This window comes from Amphiura filiformis, chromosome 9, assembly GCF_039555335.1.
Source record: "Amphiura filiformis chromosome 9, Afil_fr2py, whole genome shotgun sequence".
Taxonomy (NCBI): domain Eukaryota; kingdom Metazoa; phylum Echinodermata; class Ophiuroidea; order Amphilepidida; family Amphiuridae; genus Amphiura; species Amphiura filiformis.
The window spans coordinates 68,021,131-68,039,225 of NC_092636.1; the positions used below are offsets into that span (position 1 = coordinate 68,021,131).

The window sequence follows — 18,095 nt, forward strand, 5'->3', positions numbered from 1 at the left end:
TGAAAAACTGTCAAACGCGCTTTGAAAATGCTTGATATGCAAGCGTAAATCATGATCAAAACGAGCGTGTATCAAGCGCTGTATACGCTGGAAGTTTTAAGTTTGCATCACAGGTTTTGCATTCAGCTCTTTTACGTCAAAAATTGCAATAAAAACATGGAATTTGGAACAAAATAAAGCTTGTTCGACAAAGTAAAAGGTATGTTTGTATAGCTAAGAACATGTTTAACCTTGATGCGAAAGTTTAATTTGATAAATTCGTAATTTTAACCATATATACATGTAGTTCGGGTGGTCTAAAAGAAAATATCGCCCCTTTTTCAGCATGTCAGGGCTTTGACTTTTTTTTAGACTCAACAAGGTTAAACTTGTTTTTAACTGTACAAACATACCTTTTGTTCCATCGGAGAAGCTTTATTTTGTATATCCAAGAAAAAAGCTTGTTCCCAAAATTTGAGTTGATTCCGATTTTGCGTGAGACAGTTATTACAGTAGGTAGGCCTATGCCAGATGAATTCAAATTTGCCATCAAACTGCATCATTTTATATATCAAATTAAAGCCCTTGAGTAAAGAAAGCCAAAACCGAAAACCTTTTTTTCATAGTACTTTCCGTAGGCTGGCGTAGCAAAGTTACATCTTGTCAAAACAAAGATTGACTTTCATCAAAAAGATTCAGCTAGCAAAATTCCCCAAAAAAGCATTTCGGTAGTGTTTCTAGATCTGCCATCTCGCCCTCTCAGCCTGTCAACTCTCACGCATTGCCATTGGCTCACTTTCTCACGGTCTCACGCCAAGGTAGTATAATCTCACTCCTAGGTAGTAAATGCTGGAAAAATGAGTAAAATCTCACGCATCGTCAAAATAATTTGTTGTCCCTACCCCCCCCCCCCCAGCGTGTAAATTACCATCAAAACGAGTGTATACATTGTACACATTTGCCACTCATGCATGCATGCTCTGGTACATGTACATGATACATGTAGCTTCACCGGTTTTGCATGGACAGCTCTTTTAATGGCATAAAATAGGAAAATAGATGTTTTTGCAATGCCCTTGAGGTCTTGGCTATTCATCTTTTGATTCCTTAGTTTCAACTTTCAGCAGAGTCAAATTTTGGAGTACCTGCAACCAGCTGCAACGATATGCTCAAGCAAATTAGCAAATAATTGAAAAAGTTTTTCTGTAACATTGCAATTTGACTGGATTGCAAGGTTTAATAGAAGCAGGCCTGTTAAATCCTTGGTTATTGTGATGTTTTGAAATGTTTTTAAACCAGTTTTATTATTCTTGAGGTTCATCTTTTATTTTTAATTTACCTGTAAATTAACAATGTCAAAAAGAAAAAAAAATGGACCAACTCCATACAATGTTGCTGACGAGGAGGACACCCAAAAAGTTAATTTTATACTGCCTTCTGATACTACATGTACATGTAGGATGTAAAAATTGTTTATGAAAATGCCTTGCCTTGCAGTTGTAAAAGAAGATGTGAAATATTCTACTAGTCTGCCTCCAGCTGTCGAAGGTCAACTGCGATGTTTTCTTCGAGTGTCTATTACCAAAATAGACTGGACAATAGCAAAGCCACCAGATATCACTCATGTCAGATTGCAGTGGTGGGGCGAAGCAACAGAAGGCACAGTTTTCAGGTAAAAGAATCAGTGAGAAATAAACTACTGTATAGTGAAAACAGTTAAGGGCGATTCCGCGGTAACACACATTACATTTTGGCTCATCACATCCTTCTTTATTCTCCATTTTTAAGGGGGTACTACACCCCTGGCCAATTTTTTGCCTATTTTTGCATTTTTCTCACAAATTAAAAGCGCATTGGTGACAAGTAAGATATGTATATTATAGGGGCAAGGACTACTACTACTGCACTGAAAATTCAGCAACTCAAGGCAAGTAGTTATTGGATTTATTGATCAAATACTGGTTTTCCCTCATTTTTGACTGTAACTCCACAACTGTCGCTGTGCTGAAATAAAATTTCCAGTGCAGTAGTTGTAGTCCTTGCCCTATAATATACATATCTTACTTGTCACCAATGCGCTATAAGTTGTGAGAAAAAACAGGCACAAAATTGGCCAGGGGTGTAGTACCCCCTTAACAGAGACTAATTTTAGTGATTTGACTTTAGTGTTCATCTTTTGTATTTGAATACCTAAAACTCAAGGCTAGATCCCCATGTTCACACAAAGATGAAAGAACAACTTGTGTAGATGAGAGATATTGACCCGAAGCATGTGATATTTATTATGCATTGAGCTTAAATATTGCTTTGTAATCACAGATAAGCTCTTGACTCTTCCATTTGTCATGTTAATCAGGATTGAAACTTTGGCAAGAATTTGTGAATTGTAAAAGCTACACGGTGTGTAAGTCTGATAACAAATTAGTCCATCAAAATTCCTTTGCAAGAGATTCTGACAATGTGGATCAAATGTGTAACCCCGATAAACTGAATAACTATTTATCTTTGTTATAGGCCACTTGACGTGAAGAATCCCCAGAAGTCTATGAGTCGCACTACAGCAAGATTTCCAGTCAGATGTGGTCCAAAGCAATTCACTGCATATCTCAATGATATCCTTTTGTGTTATTGCATATTTAACAGACAAAGTGTTTTTTCTTTACAGAATTTATGCACATTGTGAAATGAAGGAATGTAAATGAGATTTTTTTTAAAATGTTTATTTAGGTTAATTCATATCATATATATATATGACAGCTTGTTGTTAGTTGTTCAATTTATCTGACAATCTGCTGCCACGTCCAATGATGAATTTAAAACCAAACAAAGGATCACATACTTTCAGGCCTCTTTTGGTCTTTCCTGTGATTCCTTCACTCTCACATATTGTATTTTGTAAATTTATATTATGTATTCTATTATTGTTATATGATGAGTGAAAAAATAAACAAATGAATGAATGAATGAATGAATGAATGAATGAATGAATGAATGAATGAATGAATGAATGAAAAATAAAACATTAATATCTGCATGTACTATGTTTTGGATTTATTTATCATGGCCATATGTTTTGAACTCGCCAATTTTTGTGTCTTGCACATTTTTCAAAGCTTATTTACACCATTGATACTGAAAGTTAACATAAGTTCATAACTATATCTCCCATAGACTTTACACATGCACATTTCAGCCCCTCCACTTCTGCCTCTTCCACCCTGCTCAATGTTCCAGATACAATTGGTAATATCTCAATCAAATAACAACATACATTCATGCTACTTATGCAGCAAATAACAGCAAGTTTAAGTTGGGGTTTAAGTGTTAAAATGAGACCGTGTGGATAGTTATATAGCTTATGTTTTATCAAGTAATACAAACTTAATTACCATGCGATGCAAAAAAGTGAGACACCACCACCCACTTTGGGTGGCAAGTTCAAGACACATGGTCTCAAGCAGGGACTGTCTTTTGGAATTTGCAGAAGAGCATTAAATATCTCTTCTGGAGCCTTCAAGGAGAGCTGTTTAGAGCATTACAATAGAATGTAAGGAGAGAATGGTCAACTAAGGAGAGCTAAAAATCACTCTCCTATATCCGAGAAGGAGAACAGTAGAGAGCGATTGCTCTCGCTCTCCTCAAAAGGCAGTCCATGCTCAAGTGAGCTTATGACATTCATGATGATTGTGTCTATTCAAATTGCCATTTTGCTGTGTATGTGTGTGACCTCACATACCTGTAGAGTCCTCATCCACGTCTACTAGACTACCCCCTCCCCATACACATATAAACTGAAGTTGTTCAGTTTCCTTAACCTATTAGATCTTACATATGGGAACTCTTCAGTTGGAAATCTTAAAAGGTGTGTCTATGAACTGCATTGGAATGGTGCAAATTAATGAGATAGGACATCTGGCACCACAAATTCCCATCAATGGGTAAGTACCCTAGTTTCTGTCAAATCTTTTGAATAAACCTAGTCTTACTAAGGAAGGGGTTTATTTACTACCCTCCTTTTTGGTTTCACTGATTGTACCAAAAACAGCCCTCGAATTAAGGATCTAAAGGGGCACAGCAACTTTTGTAGGGCAAGTTGATAATTGCCTTGGATTTTCACTGAAAAGGCAAGGCAGCACGGCAATTTGTAATATTTCAAAAGGGCATCACAGCAACTGTTGAAAATTTGAGAAGGGCACCAAGGCAATTTTTCAAAAGTGAATAGATGAATTGCTGTCAGCTGAATTTGACACCAAAGTAAAATTCGACTCTCAACTTTACACTAAAACTAACATGATTGCTCAAAAAACCTGCTTAAATAATACAAAGCAGTCAAAAATCAACAGTTTAATTTACTTAAAATTTGCGATCCCTAGTTCTGAGCTGCAAAACTGACTTGAAACAGCGGTGAAACAGCTGTAACTTTGGTAATAATATTGATCAAATTCGCCGGGATAAAAACTATTTCGTGCAAAACATATCTAGAGATGGGCTCACATGTACAAGATAAGTTCGGTTTGCAATGGGAAGTCAATGTTTGCTGATCGAGAGATCAATTGATTTGCCCAGCACTCGGATTTTGTTCACGACACAAGGAAGCTTAGTTACTATTAAACAGCGTTTCTGATTGGTCGATAGTAAGCTGAAGGTATTTCTCCGACCAATCGAGAAAATGAAGTCAGATTTCTAGCAACCAGATAATGTATAAAAGCCGATGTGATTGGCTGAATATGTAAGCTTACGTAGGGGTACATGTAATGAATATTAATTCACAACAAACTATTGATTGATAGCTGGGTTACGATGCTCAAAATAGCGATCGTGTTCAAGATTTTTGATTTTAATTTTTCACAATTTTTCGGGGTTTTAACCAGTACTTGTTAATGATTTTATAATGTAGGGGCAGGGCTGGCTGGCTAGGGCACCCACGCAACTTCAGTAAAGGGTACGGCAAGTGACTGCCGTCGGTAAAGGACATATTTTGAGGGCATTACGGCAATGGGGGTGGGCACCCACAGCAATATGCTGTCAGTGCCATGGGTTAATTCGAGGGCTGACCAAAAAGAAGTGATTTAACAAATTAATGTGATTGTTGGGCCATCATTTGTTAATTTTAAAACCGAAGTGATGATGCAACCTTATGTAAGCTGTTTAAGTCAGAGGGTAGAGGTAGCAACCTCCCAATCCTTTCTATGACTTCGAGTTGCATGTTGATATAATTCATGAGCACAAAAACGATAATAACTTCATACTTCAGTCACATGTTTCTACACCTCAACAGCTTTAAAAGGATGGGTACTTTTCCTCTTTGTAATGAATGTTAAATGTTGAAGGATGATGAAATTAGCATAATTATATTCTCATTACTTCACTGTTCCATTTCTACACAGTTCTTTCCCAGTGTTTTCCAAGAAGGATCCTCCAGGAAAGATAGCAGACTTACATGTCTCAATGGCTTTTGAACCTCTTCCAAGTAAGTCACTTTGTGTGTGTGGGGGTGGGGGGGGGTGTTGTGTGTGTGTGTGCATTTGTAAACACAGTCAAACGAAGACATAAACTTGGATGCAGCTGCATAACCATGGACACATACCAACTACAGACATCCTTTTTTCCTTTTCCTCACCATTGTAAACAACTTAAGAATGCATTTTTATTAGTATCTTAAGGAACTTATTTGTGTGAACCCTGTGATTAGAAATTAAACTGACTTAGTGGAACATAAGGTAGCATCAATCATTTTGCCAAACTACAGATAAATATATGCTTGTGTTTTCTTTCTTTGTAAGGTTCATATGACAGCTCAAGCTCCATGCCTACAACTGATATCAGTCTTGCAGGAGGTTCTGTTGCAACTGATACCAGTGTTAGGAGACACCAGCCACACCCTTCCTCTCAGCATCCAGTGCCTCATCCATCTAGTAGGCCAGCCAGTTTAGATGAGGCTATCTTCATCTCACCTATTACACAGGTAATGGGTTATATGACATGGAAACTAATGCGGGAAACAAATCGAGGGTTGAGAGCCAAAAAGCCTCAACTCACAATCACCTGCTCCCACTAATAAAGTTGCCAGGGCACTTTAGAAGATACAGTCCATTAATCATGACAAAATTCAATAGAACATATAAGCCATTGTGGAGGAAATATTGATTTTTGAAGACCAAATTAAAGCAAGGAGCCAACTTTATGCTCATTTTGTGAGAGCTGGTCATTGTGCGTTACGGCTTTCTGTTTCTGAACCCTCGAAATCCTGTTTTTGTAACCGAGTTTTTACATCCCTGATGATAACTTTCATGGCTATTCTAGTTGAAATCCATCAACACCTCTCTGAAAGACATAACCTTAATCTTCCACACAGACAGTATGATTTTCAAATGTGATTACCTGAATGGGTGACTCCTCTGTGGGAGATTAAGGTTGTCTCTTCCATAAGGGGTGTATGGATTTCAACTGGAATAGCCTGTTTCTCTGGTAAGTTTAGCTTTGTCAATTGATGCCGTAGTGAATACGATATACCTTAGTTACGGGTTCATGCCTTGCACACCTGTTAGCAACCCAATGACTTTGTGTTGTGATCATTTTGATCGTGGTTCAGAAAACATAGTGTGTGTCCAGTTGTCCTGGCAACAATCAATTTTGACGTATCACTACGACAGCGAATACATTGAAGCTAATCCACATTTATGTTTTAAGCAATTATAACAGAAAAACAACAAAATTACAATTCCTTGTTGGAATCATTGTTGCTTATGACATATGAAAATTATACACCAATAAAACAATTTTTTCATGTAAAAGTGTGACGTGACAACTTGTATTGCTTTTGATTCAATAATTTGTTTGTTTTTTATGACATAAAACGTTTTTTATGTTTCAATACCAAATAGCAAGGTCAGTTTGAACTGTTTTTACCCATATTTTCTATGCTATTTCAGCATACTATATTATCTACTGTATACTGTATTCAGTGTAACTCTATATCAGTTACACTTACAGTTATCATATAAACAATGACAAAGGAGGTTGTAATTAATATTGTATGTGTTTTATTTTTTCCCAACCGTACAGACAGTTGATGATCAAAGAGTAACAACACCAAGAGGAATAGACTCTGACTACAGTTTTGTAATAGGCCCTGGGGCAGATAGGAAAACTTCTTCCCTAGCTACAGACATACAGACTGTGCATGAGGCTACACAGGGGCCTAGGAATGTCCATGACAGAGTCAATCATATGCCTTCAAGATACCAGAGTGCATCACATGACCATGGTAATTAATATAATTGTGCAGATTTGTCTCAAATGAAATCTCTATTTTTTTTATTTGCATTCAAAATGGCAGAGTAAGATTTGTGACAATTTAGTTGAGAGCTTAAAATTGTAGTGCACATTATCATCCCAATGCAAAGTAAGTATAATAAATAGTATTTGCATCTTTCTTTTATTATTGCCCGAAGTAGCCAGAAAATCGCACAGTGCTCCAGTTGATGTTAGCATGTCAAGCCGTGGACATGGTTTGACAAGTCGTCACCACTCAATGAACCCAACCAGTAAGACTGGACAAGACCTCATCTCTGCCTTGCTGGACCGTGGTACCAAATTGAGGGATGCAATGGTTGTATCTGAAGTACAGCCACGGCAAAAGGTTGACATTGACCCTTCTGGAGGTAGTCCTCCAAGGAGAGAACCAGGGGCATTAAGGTAAATGATAATGTTTATTTATTTGAGAAATGTCTGCAATTCAAGGCAGAAATCTCAAGTAGTTTTGCATGATACATATCAAGATCTATTCTAATTAGGTATTTACAAGTGTCGTGATGATGACTTGCTAGCTACTTGCTGAACGCGGCGGTATAAGTGACCGGGCACCTTATTGTTAATATTGTCCCTTCAAACATACAAACCATCTCAAAAGTTAGGTCTTTATAGTAGGAAACTTTCTTTAGTGAAGGCACCATGTCAACAATGCTTAGAAAAGTTGCTTTTTGCCTTGTAAAAGCAGGGCTGTGACACTCGTATTCAAACCCTGTATAATAAGTGAAGTCACTTTACGGCAGTTTAATTGACACATCGGCAGTTTGAGTGACAGTTGCTAGGCTTTTTCAGTACACAAGGTAACGCCCTGGTAACGCTCAGGCACCTTAGCCTAAAATTTACGCACGTTCGCACAACAACGTTTTGCGTACTTCTGCCACAGTGGACCAGACTTATCCCATATCTAATTGACAAGTTCGTATTTGATTGACAGTTGCTGGGCATTTTCAGTACACCAAATTTATCCAAGATGCCGGATATCGAGTGCTATTTTTACGTACTCTTTCCAGCAAAAATACAGCTGATTTAACCAAAGTCAACAAGGGGTCATCGCATATAATATTTTCCTAGCATATTGAGCTAACTTCTCAGCTACTTGGTTTTTCACAATATGATAGTAATGGAAAAAAACAACCAAATGTTCGTCGGTTTTGGGACTGAATTGACGATACGTGACCGAATTGGTTTGTGACCCAATTTACATTAGAATTGAGACCAAATTCTGCGCACGCGCGCGGCTATGCTCCCGATACTTGTATTCAAATAGACAGTCTAGTACATCAGCAGCTGTGGTCCGTTTCATTGCTGCAAATAGTATTGATATCGATATTGATATTTTTACAAATCATGTAACAATTCGATATGATTCGAATTGTCACATGATCGTCAAACCTGTATTAGAAGGTGTCCGTTCTCAGGAACTGACACAAAAAATAGTTGGCATGCCTTGACAGTATGTTTCAACTTTTCATTGCCGCTCTGCTAGTTCAGTGAAATTAGTATTTATGTTTGATGAGAAGAATAAACCTCCCTTCCCATTCCCCCTCAATCAATGTTGAGGAGACTAGAGATTCCAATGTCAAAAACATTGAATTGGAAAAGAGATGTGGTGATTTACATTTTAGTATGCCAGAGTGTGCCAACATTATTTCGCTTGATTGTGGAACACTCCCAAAGTGCTCATTGAGTGCTGAACTGGCTATGTCCAAAATTGATATTTTGAGTTGAAATGTTTGATTCTTTCTAAAAAAACCCAAAAAAATACCAGCAAAAACAATCAATCTCAAATTCTCCTTTATATTAATTTGAAACATAGGGCATAGAATAAGATACCACTGGCACAGGGGCCATCATAAATACCCTTAAGGTTGACATATAGTTCTAGAATTGGGCCTTTGTTATATTCATTCAAGAAAGACGGTCACAACTTTTCTTGTTTTGCATCTGTTTCTCTATTTATTTCGCCTTGATCAATTTGTTATTTTGTTGTTTTCTTTCACAGAAGGAGCTCTTCGGGAGAATTATTTCGTGAAATTTTGGATACCGACGACAAGGAGCGGCAGTATGTGTCACCGCCAAAGGAAGAGGAAAGTTTCAACACTGAAATGAAGACTGTTGAACTTCTCATTGGAGATCAGTTGTCTAAGAGGGAACTCAATAGCCTCAAAGCTTTGCAGGTATGAACATGGGTTAGGTCCCAGTAATGATAATGTTGGAGCATCTCTGTATGTGATCTAAATTCTTTTATATTTTTTATTAGTTGAATCGCCAGTGTAGCTTTAGACTATGCCATAGTCGAATTTTATTAAAAATATGTTATTATTAGTCATGATGAACCCATTTTGTTGAACTCAAAATTATACTGATGTTTATTAAAATTAAAGTATTCAATAGTAAAATGGTCATAAAGAGTTAAAAATATCAGATGATTAGTGACAATAAAAGTAATTGAATGCAACATTATCTTGCATAATTATAATGGCTCACTTTAATACTGAACAATTCTGATTTTGGAATCTATACCAGTTTATTGATAGCGAACCCCGAAAATTCGACTATGGACTTTGAATTGTAAGCAGAACTTTACCCCCTGGACTTTGCTCTCTAAAAACACACTGTCAAGCATACTTGTTTATCAGTCCATTAACCACAAGTACTAAACATGGTATAGTACAAGACGCGCTAGATGTTTGATGAGAGATTAACTTTCGCGTCAACACAAAAGCGCCATAAATACCACAGACAGTTGTGTACGTGTAGTTAATGGTAATGGCGCTGGCCCAGAAGATTTAAATCATAGGAGATATGGGCGACCAATCACAAGGCAGATCCATTTAAAGATGCATTACATCATGGCCAATTTTAGTTAGGCCAGAAATTGGCCTAACTCTCCATAGAGCCCCGTGTTAAAAATCTTAACCGCAAGGCAAAGTCAGTAGTCTACTTGGGAAGCTAACAAAGAGATGGAGTAGGGTGACTGAAAAGATCAGATGTGAAAATCTATCAATTGTGCACACATTAATTAAATCAGAGTTTTAAGCTTAAATACAATATCCAGAGTATGCACAATGGGCAAGTGGACTACGGGGTAGTCTAGTGTAGCTTTGACTTCATTATTCCAAGCAATAAAACCATACCCTAATTAGCCAAGCCCTAATCCAGGCGGCGAGTGGCATGATAGAGCCAGCAACTTGTGAAACTGCCTGGTCGTATGGCATTTTCCATATACTCGTTAGTTTTGTGGGGTTCATTATCGAACCCCAACGGTTTTAGCTTGTATTTATATTATTTATTAACATAGGCCTATTTGTTTGTGATATTTCAAGCGTTTTAAAATTTCAAAATAATCCCATTCAATTACACGGTTGACGATGGATATTTACTGAATTTAGAGAATGCACATCATTCACCACCTGCCCTAATCCTAGGACTATCATAACCCAAAACCTAACCCTAACCCTTGTTTTGGCAGCACTTATTGTGAATTCTTGGGTATTTTGTTTTCTTTCTCTTGCCATCAGGCTGGTGCAACATCACCACCATCCAGTGTGTCATCTCACAGTGATAGGGAAAATATGAGTGAACTGGAGGATCCTGTACATGATACTAGTATCTTAGAAGAACTATTCTATAAAGGACTTGTAAGTGTACAAGACACATGTTTGTTTGTTTTTGTAACTGATGCAGTATTTGTTGGTAAATGAATGTTGTTGTTTTTGCTCCTATCAAAGCTATGTAATAGACTTCCCACCCCATAGTGTCAAAGTTTTGTACAAAAATTACTAACCATGCACGGGTCAAAAATAAAATCAGAGCTTTTTTTAATGAAAGGAAGGGGCTACCTTAAGGTTGACAATGGCTACCTTTTCATATGTGCCTCCTCATTTTCTTTTATTTGGCTCATTGGGAGCGGCGTGGATTATGATTTTCATTTTGTTTATATTGTACTTGAATAAAATTTTGTTTATTATTTAAAATTTTTTCTTTGTTTGTAGTTTAAGATATTTTAATCTGTTTCTGGTTATGTAAAGCGCCTAGAGGCATTTGCATTAGGCGCTATATTAAATCTGTCTTTATTATTATTATTATTATTACTTTTCATTGAGAGTACAAGCTTGCAGTGCATTTAATTATCTGATTTAATAAATTTATATATATATAGTAAAAGCTGTAATTTTGATATTTGGTAATATTAGTTTGTCTTCAATGTTTTTGCTCCTGTTATTTTTTAATTGCAGCTAAATCACCTTTCTCTCGGGTAGTTTGAGCATCGTAGACTAGTAGTATTACCATTATTGGTATCAGATAGTAGTTTTGTTTAAATTTTGCTTAACTTTCAGAGGAGCAGTAGTGATGACAACTTGAGTGATTTACTAAGCAGTGACACTGCAGATGAAGATGACAGGAAAGTGAAGAAGAAATCCAAAAAGAAAAGGAGAAGATCAGTCACACCAGACATCAATGATCCTGGTAACAGGGTAAGTTATTACTGTCCATCTTTGCCCCTTTTAATAGGCAAGGAATACCTTGACGTAATCTTTTCCTGTAAACCTTTGTCGAGAGCATATTTTAGGGTACATTGCGTATTTGCTGTGTTGAAACGCGCCTATCTCTGATTGGCTACTGAGGTGATCTGCTGACTAATTAAATTCTTACACACAGAAATAATAAAATAAAATGACTAGGAAAAATTTTACGCACTCATGGGCTTTAGAATTTGCATTTTAGCGCATATTTCCAAAAATTGTCAGGAAACAATTTTTACCGTAAGGGACTGAAAGAAAAAGTGGGCCAAAAATGCAATAAAAAAGAAATCCTGCACTTGCATAACCATTTTCGACTAACTAAAAAAAGCAACAAAAAACAAAACAAAAAACAGAACACATGGTTTTTTGGCCAAAGGATGCTGAGACAAACCTTTATACTATTTTATTGTTTTTGCCTTACATTTGTTTGTTTACAGAGACCACCATCTCGGAGGTCATCAAGCTCACAACAAGGCACTATTTCTACCACACCACCAACCTCAGATAGACCATCATTTACAGAGCCTGCTCATATGGACAGTAGTCCAATGCCTAGTAATATAATTGAGCATAAGGATAAGACTGAAGACATTTCTAGTGGTAGTGATTCAGACACTGGGAGTACTTCAAGAATGTCTGATGGCTCAAGAGTATCATTTGATGGGCCTCAGGAAGAACAGTCTCAAGGTAGCAAAATAAAACTCATAAATGTGACACAATCTGATCCATGGGGGCCAAAGGCGGCAAATTTGAAATTGAGATAAAGGCAAAAATATGGAGTAAAAAACAATAAAATACATAAGAAAATAGACATCAGGAAACTTCATAACTTTAGAACCAAGTATGCTAGACTTCTGGTGTTTTCAGTATATGATAGCCTAATGTTTGTATAAGGTAATAGTTGTAGTAACTCAATTTTCAAAAATGCCTCCTTTGGCCTCCATGGCCCAGATCGTGTCACAAATTAAGATAGCTCCCAGTATTTCCTATGAATGAGGTTCTTAGAATGTAGGAGATAGGCAAAATAAAACCTCCCTGATTGTAAAGCTCAATATTGGTACCCTTCATGGTTCCAAATAATGCTTTAATATATCCAACTAATCTACACAAAGATATACATTTTCATACTTGTTAAAATTGTTTACTTTGTACACAAATATATGAAATAGTTCTTTCATTTATGCTTGTTTATGAGCTAATTCAATTGATTTTGTAATCTAATTTCCAGTTTCGCCATCACAAGGTCTGAGTGTGGAACGCCTAACTTTGCTTGGTAAAGTTCACATTGCAAGAGTCATGGTGGATACACTATCATTGGAGCCAAATGACGATGAGAACACACCCTCAAGGCCATCACTTGTGAGGAGTAATAGGGCTAGTAGGATGAGAGGGAAACCGCCAAGACCTGTATCAAGAACACCTAAGAAAAGGTAAATTGTAATTTATAGATTGTGTTGATTTATTATGCACTAATCTGCAAGCAAATGCTACTTACTTTGGCTCGGTGATATCAAATACATATGAATGTGGATTATGTGTTTTTGTGTGTTATTTATACCGCCTGGTCCTATCCAGTATCACCTTAGAAGTATGTGGTTCTAGTAGGATGAGCGGGAAACCACTGAGACCTGCATCAAGAATACATTAACACCTTTCAAGAAAAATGTAAATATCTGAAGGCATATAATTTAGTGTTGAAGATGAAGATAGCTTTAATTTATTAAGATGCACTCAAACAAGTTTATGATAGGCTATGTTAAAGAACCAGGCATGTAAGTATTTTTAAAATTCAGGATTTCCCCTGCTGTAGCCTGTTTCTAAGACCCAGCTGAACAAAAGCACTCGGTCACCTGTTCATGGGCTTAATCAATTTTCAAGAAGGAGATCTAATACCCACTTACATCCCTGAAGAATAAACATAGTATACTCTTTGATTTTGATCTTTTGCAGCTACTTTGTAGAATATCAGTTCCCAGTAGTGGCTTCATCTCGAGATAAATCCTTAGTGAACACCATGGCAACAGAGGTCATGAGATTGGTATCCAAGAAGGTGTCTGAATCAGGTGGGTATGCATGACCTTTAAGTGAAATACATCGCTTTGAAGATTTCTCTTTGAAGAAGCCCAATTCTTAAATGCATAGCTGCCGACCTTATAATGATGCAGCTGGGTATATACAAATGTCTTAATATGGAGGGTAAACATAGGTGTTGCAACACTGCTTACTCTACCATTCTACCACACTGCATGGTTATTTACTACATTCCCTGGAAATTGAGGCTGAAATATCATCTTGCTTTAAAACTTAATAATAATAATAATAATAATGAGGCCCTTGTATAGCGCAGAAATACCTTAAAAATGCTTCTAACAAACAAAAAAAACAAAAAAACTTGTTTGAAAATTTCTAGTTATTACTATACAAAAGTACCTAAGCCTCATGCAGCACCTTGTTGTTAAGGTGCATCTTCTGTTATATTCCAGGGGAATCAACAGAAGCCAGTTTTGGTCACCGTTCAGTGTTTCCAGTTAGTTTTAATGGTACGGCGGTTGACAGGTGGTGGAAGCAGATGGTTGTTTTCAAGATCTTCTCAAGAACTCCAGGCCAGAAAACAGTAAATATTAAAATAAAATGCACACTAACATCACAAGATTAACATATTTTTAGGGTTTATCACATCTGACAATAATCGGCAGCGATGCTAAATGTTGACTGCAAGTGCGTACTACTTCCAAGTATTTGTAAAAGGAATTCTACTTGACACTGTATATACTTATATAAAAAAACAGAACGACATTCCCATCATTGAACAGTAACTATCCGCCACAGTACTGTGTTGTATAGGACCAGACAGGACAGAACTGGACATAGCATGAAGAGTTGGGATAACTTAATCTTTCATGGATACCTTAACCTATTTAGATTTACACTCTACAGAAATGTTTGAATCCGGAGTGTCATTGAAATTGCATGAACAAAAACAGAAAATAGACCATTATTGTGGTATTGTATGGGCTCTTAAATATTGTAGTTTTCAAAGTTTTAAGAATGTCTAGTGAAGTAATTAAATATCTATCAACCAACACGTATGAGCATACACAGTTATAAATATCTATCCTCTATTAATTTTCTCATCCATAGCCAACACTACTTGGTGTGTCCAGTCTTCGTCTGAGGCAAGTACTACAGTCACCAGACCTCGCCATTCAGCAAGCGTTGCCTGTGCATGACAAATCTTCACCTCATCATCAGAGAGGTCAATCTCACAGCAGTAGCAGGAGTTCTGAGGAAGACAGCACTCCCAGGAATACTGCACCTGAGATAGGAACATTGAAGGTCAGTTAGTGTCATTGTAATGAGTGAATTAGCACAAGATGCCAGCAACTCTTGATTGTTTCCATCTATTTTGGATGACTTCTACAATATATTGTTCTTTAGCATTTTACTTAAATGAATAGCTTGTTACATAGATATTCAGTTTTCGGTATTTGTGAGGATGCAAAACACATATGAACAATGGGCAACTCTTAATGGTGTGTAACCCTACTGACGGCCTCATCTCTGCAACCATGAAAATGGTATCAAGCGAAAACTCAAAAACATTTTTATAACCGCTGTGAAATTTTGTGATTGGAATATGTTTAGTTTAGGCAGTGTGAACAAAAACATGGCAGTTTGGTGTTTACCACCCCAAAAGTTGTAACTATTCTATAGGTCACAGTGATACACATTTATGCTTTTAGAATCTAAACCCCTGGAACAATTTAATAAGAATGTTTGATGGGTTTCAATGCGAGGTAAAAAACACCATGCGTTACAATCTGACAACTTGCCTATTAATACATGCTATGATATGATACACATTACACAGTGGATTGTCTACCAGATCATGGTCAATAGTCAGTGATGCATTACTTTGTTAAGTATGCATTGCTTTTGAATAGACCTGTTGTGAGTGGCATACCATTTTAATGTTTTGATCATTTGTAATGTTGCTTACATTATTGACACTGCTGTAGTTACTTCATTCTCTAAACATTTTATGTAGATATGTATCCTAAAATAATTATTGCAGAGTCCAATATATAAGTTTTGAAATGAATATTGTAATGAAACATTTCGTTCCCAACTTCACAGGTAACTGTTGAATTAGGCTCCGATAACAAAGACTTCTCCATGGCTGTAGCTAGAACCAAACTAGCTGAAATGCGGGGTGCCAAAATAGTGCCTCTGCCATCCAACCAAACAAGATTACCTATACAAATCCAAACAACAGGTGCATCCTCAAGCACTACCACCACATCATCATCATCAAGAAAGCAGAAGAAAAGGACTTCTCAGGGAATTCAAACTGAACAGGATCAACAAGACATAAGTCAGCGACAAATCCCTCCCCATGTTCATGATAGTGAATCACCTCGAGGTGCTGAAAGGCAAGGAGTTACCGTGGAAGAGGCAGTTAAGAATAAGAGACAGGTGCATCAAGAGGATCAACAGGTGGACAGGGCTAAGGATTCTGAAGGCTTAAGACAACAAGTGCAATATGTAGATAGAACTGAACCAACCATGAAGCCGCAGTCTACAGACCATGAGGTGAGCTCAGAACAGTTTTTTTTATTAAAAGAGAAAGTGTTTACTTCCATTTTATTTTTGAGTTTTAGTAGACTTGAAGATTATGAAATGTTCCTTTGGTATGTTACAAGTCAATTATATTTTAAAAGGAGACGACCCAATAGATTGGTTGGTAATCCAACAGTATCTTTCAAATTTTAGTAAAGAAAAGAAAAAGTTAAACAGCAATATTCTGGCAGTGTCCTGCTGCATTTGGTTATTAAGTATAGGGAATTAACTTTACCTTGTGCAAACTGAAAAGTAATTGAATCAGAAGTGTTTGTAGTTATTACACTTAAGTTCAGCAGTTACGTAGGTGTGTTTTTTTTGGTTGCATTATTGAATTGAATGTGTTAAGTTCATCGTGCAGAGCATACACACAGGGGTAAATATACAAGGGTGACTTGTTGGCACGCTTATGGCACAACCATGAAAAAATTGATGTCATTACCCAACTTGAGGTGGACCAAAGTCAAGCATACAAGCTGAGATGAGAAATATGAGTTCTTCTAATACTGCATTTAGATTAAAAAATCTTGTTCACTTTGTCTTTTATTTGTTTTCTGTTCAAAGGGATTAACTTTACATTCACTACTGTTGATACCAGAAGGTAGAGGGATTACAATGCAAGGTGTGATACCTGTTAATAGAAGTGATAAGTATCCCCAGCCACAACAACAGAAGCCTCACCCTACAGGGTGGTCAGGTAAAACTGCTGAAATGGAGTGCAGGTGGTGGACACTGCCATGTTACTCATGGATTGGGAAAATAGTGTACTACATGGCAAACATTGATTTTGATATGATCTGTGGGTATAATTGAAGACAGAGATAAAAAGATTAGTTTGCGTCTGACATCACTGTCAAACAAATGTTTTACAATCCTTGATTGGTTAATAGCGTGTGAAAGGAAGGCCGATTTATCTGGTGCCAATCGGAGAAAAGGAATAGCAGAAAATTGCGAAAAATTACTTACTTTTACAAGGCAAAAAACAACTTTTCTAGGCATTGTTGACATGGTGCCTTCAGGAAAGAAAGTTTCCTACTATAAAGACCTAACTTACGAGATAGTTTGTATGTTTGAAGGTGCAACATTAACAATACGGCGCCCAGTTTTACTACTGCGATCAGCAACTCCTCATCACGACGCTTGTAAACAAGACGTGGTAGAGTTTGATTGACAGATGACGTCAGGCACAAACTAGTCTTTTTATATCTGTCTTCAATTATAGTGTAATTGTAGCTATATAATGCTTTCTATATGTGTACACTTTTGGTGAAGTAAGATGAAGCAGTGCTACAGTATTTTTTTTTCATTCTTCTGAGTTATGTGCTCTGCCAATGTATACCGGTGTTAACACAATAATGATAAACAGTCATGCTGATTGGCTAATCAACAGTCATGACAACAACATGGTTGACCCATTTGTAGTCAGCAGGTAGATGGGGTGGCGATCGACTTTGCCTCTTTTATGCGATTGAGGATTGCCAAAATTCAGAAAATTCAAATGTTTACTGCAGTATGATTTTAGAAAAGTAACATTAATAACAAAAGTAAACTCCATCAAAACCAAAATGTGTATATCAAATGTAACTTTCTGATCACACACTAAAGGAAAATTTACACTTATTTGCTGAGAAACAAGTAACTGATCTCTGATTAATCTGT

General features: G+C 36.8%; 1 protein-coding gene across 1 annotated transcript in view; it reads left to right on the top strand.

Moving 5' to 3' along the window:
- Nucleotides 1-18,095, top strand: part of LOC140160242 (C2 domain-containing protein 3-like) — a 59,113-nt gene that overhangs the window by 1,017 nt on the left and 40,001 nt on the right. The window contains exons 2-18 of the mRNA XM_072183517.1: nt 1,477-1,651; nt 2,494-2,591; nt 3,809-3,917; nt 5,367-5,449; nt 5,763-5,944; nt 7,045-7,246; nt 7,434-7,677; nt 9,293-9,467; nt 10,812-10,931; nt 11,631-11,768; nt 12,254-12,503; nt 13,045-13,246; nt 13,767-13,879; nt 14,312-14,430; nt 14,958-15,152; nt 15,954-16,409; nt 17,001-17,133. Coding sequence (XP_072039618.1) covers nt 1,477-1,651; nt 2,494-2,591; nt 3,809-3,917; nt 5,367-5,449; nt 5,763-5,944; nt 7,045-7,246; nt 7,434-7,677; nt 9,293-9,467; nt 10,812-10,931; nt 11,631-11,768; nt 12,254-12,503; nt 13,045-13,246; nt 13,767-13,879; nt 14,312-14,430; nt 14,958-15,152; nt 15,954-16,409; nt 17,001-17,133 — 2,994 coding nt within the window. The remainder of the gene's footprint in view (nt 1-1,476; nt 1,652-2,493; nt 2,592-3,808; nt 3,918-5,366; nt 5,450-5,762; nt 5,945-7,044; nt 7,247-7,433; nt 7,678-9,292; nt 9,468-10,811; nt 10,932-11,630; nt 11,769-12,253; nt 12,504-13,044; nt 13,247-13,766; nt 13,880-14,311; nt 14,431-14,957; nt 15,153-15,953; nt 16,410-17,000; nt 17,134-18,095) is intronic.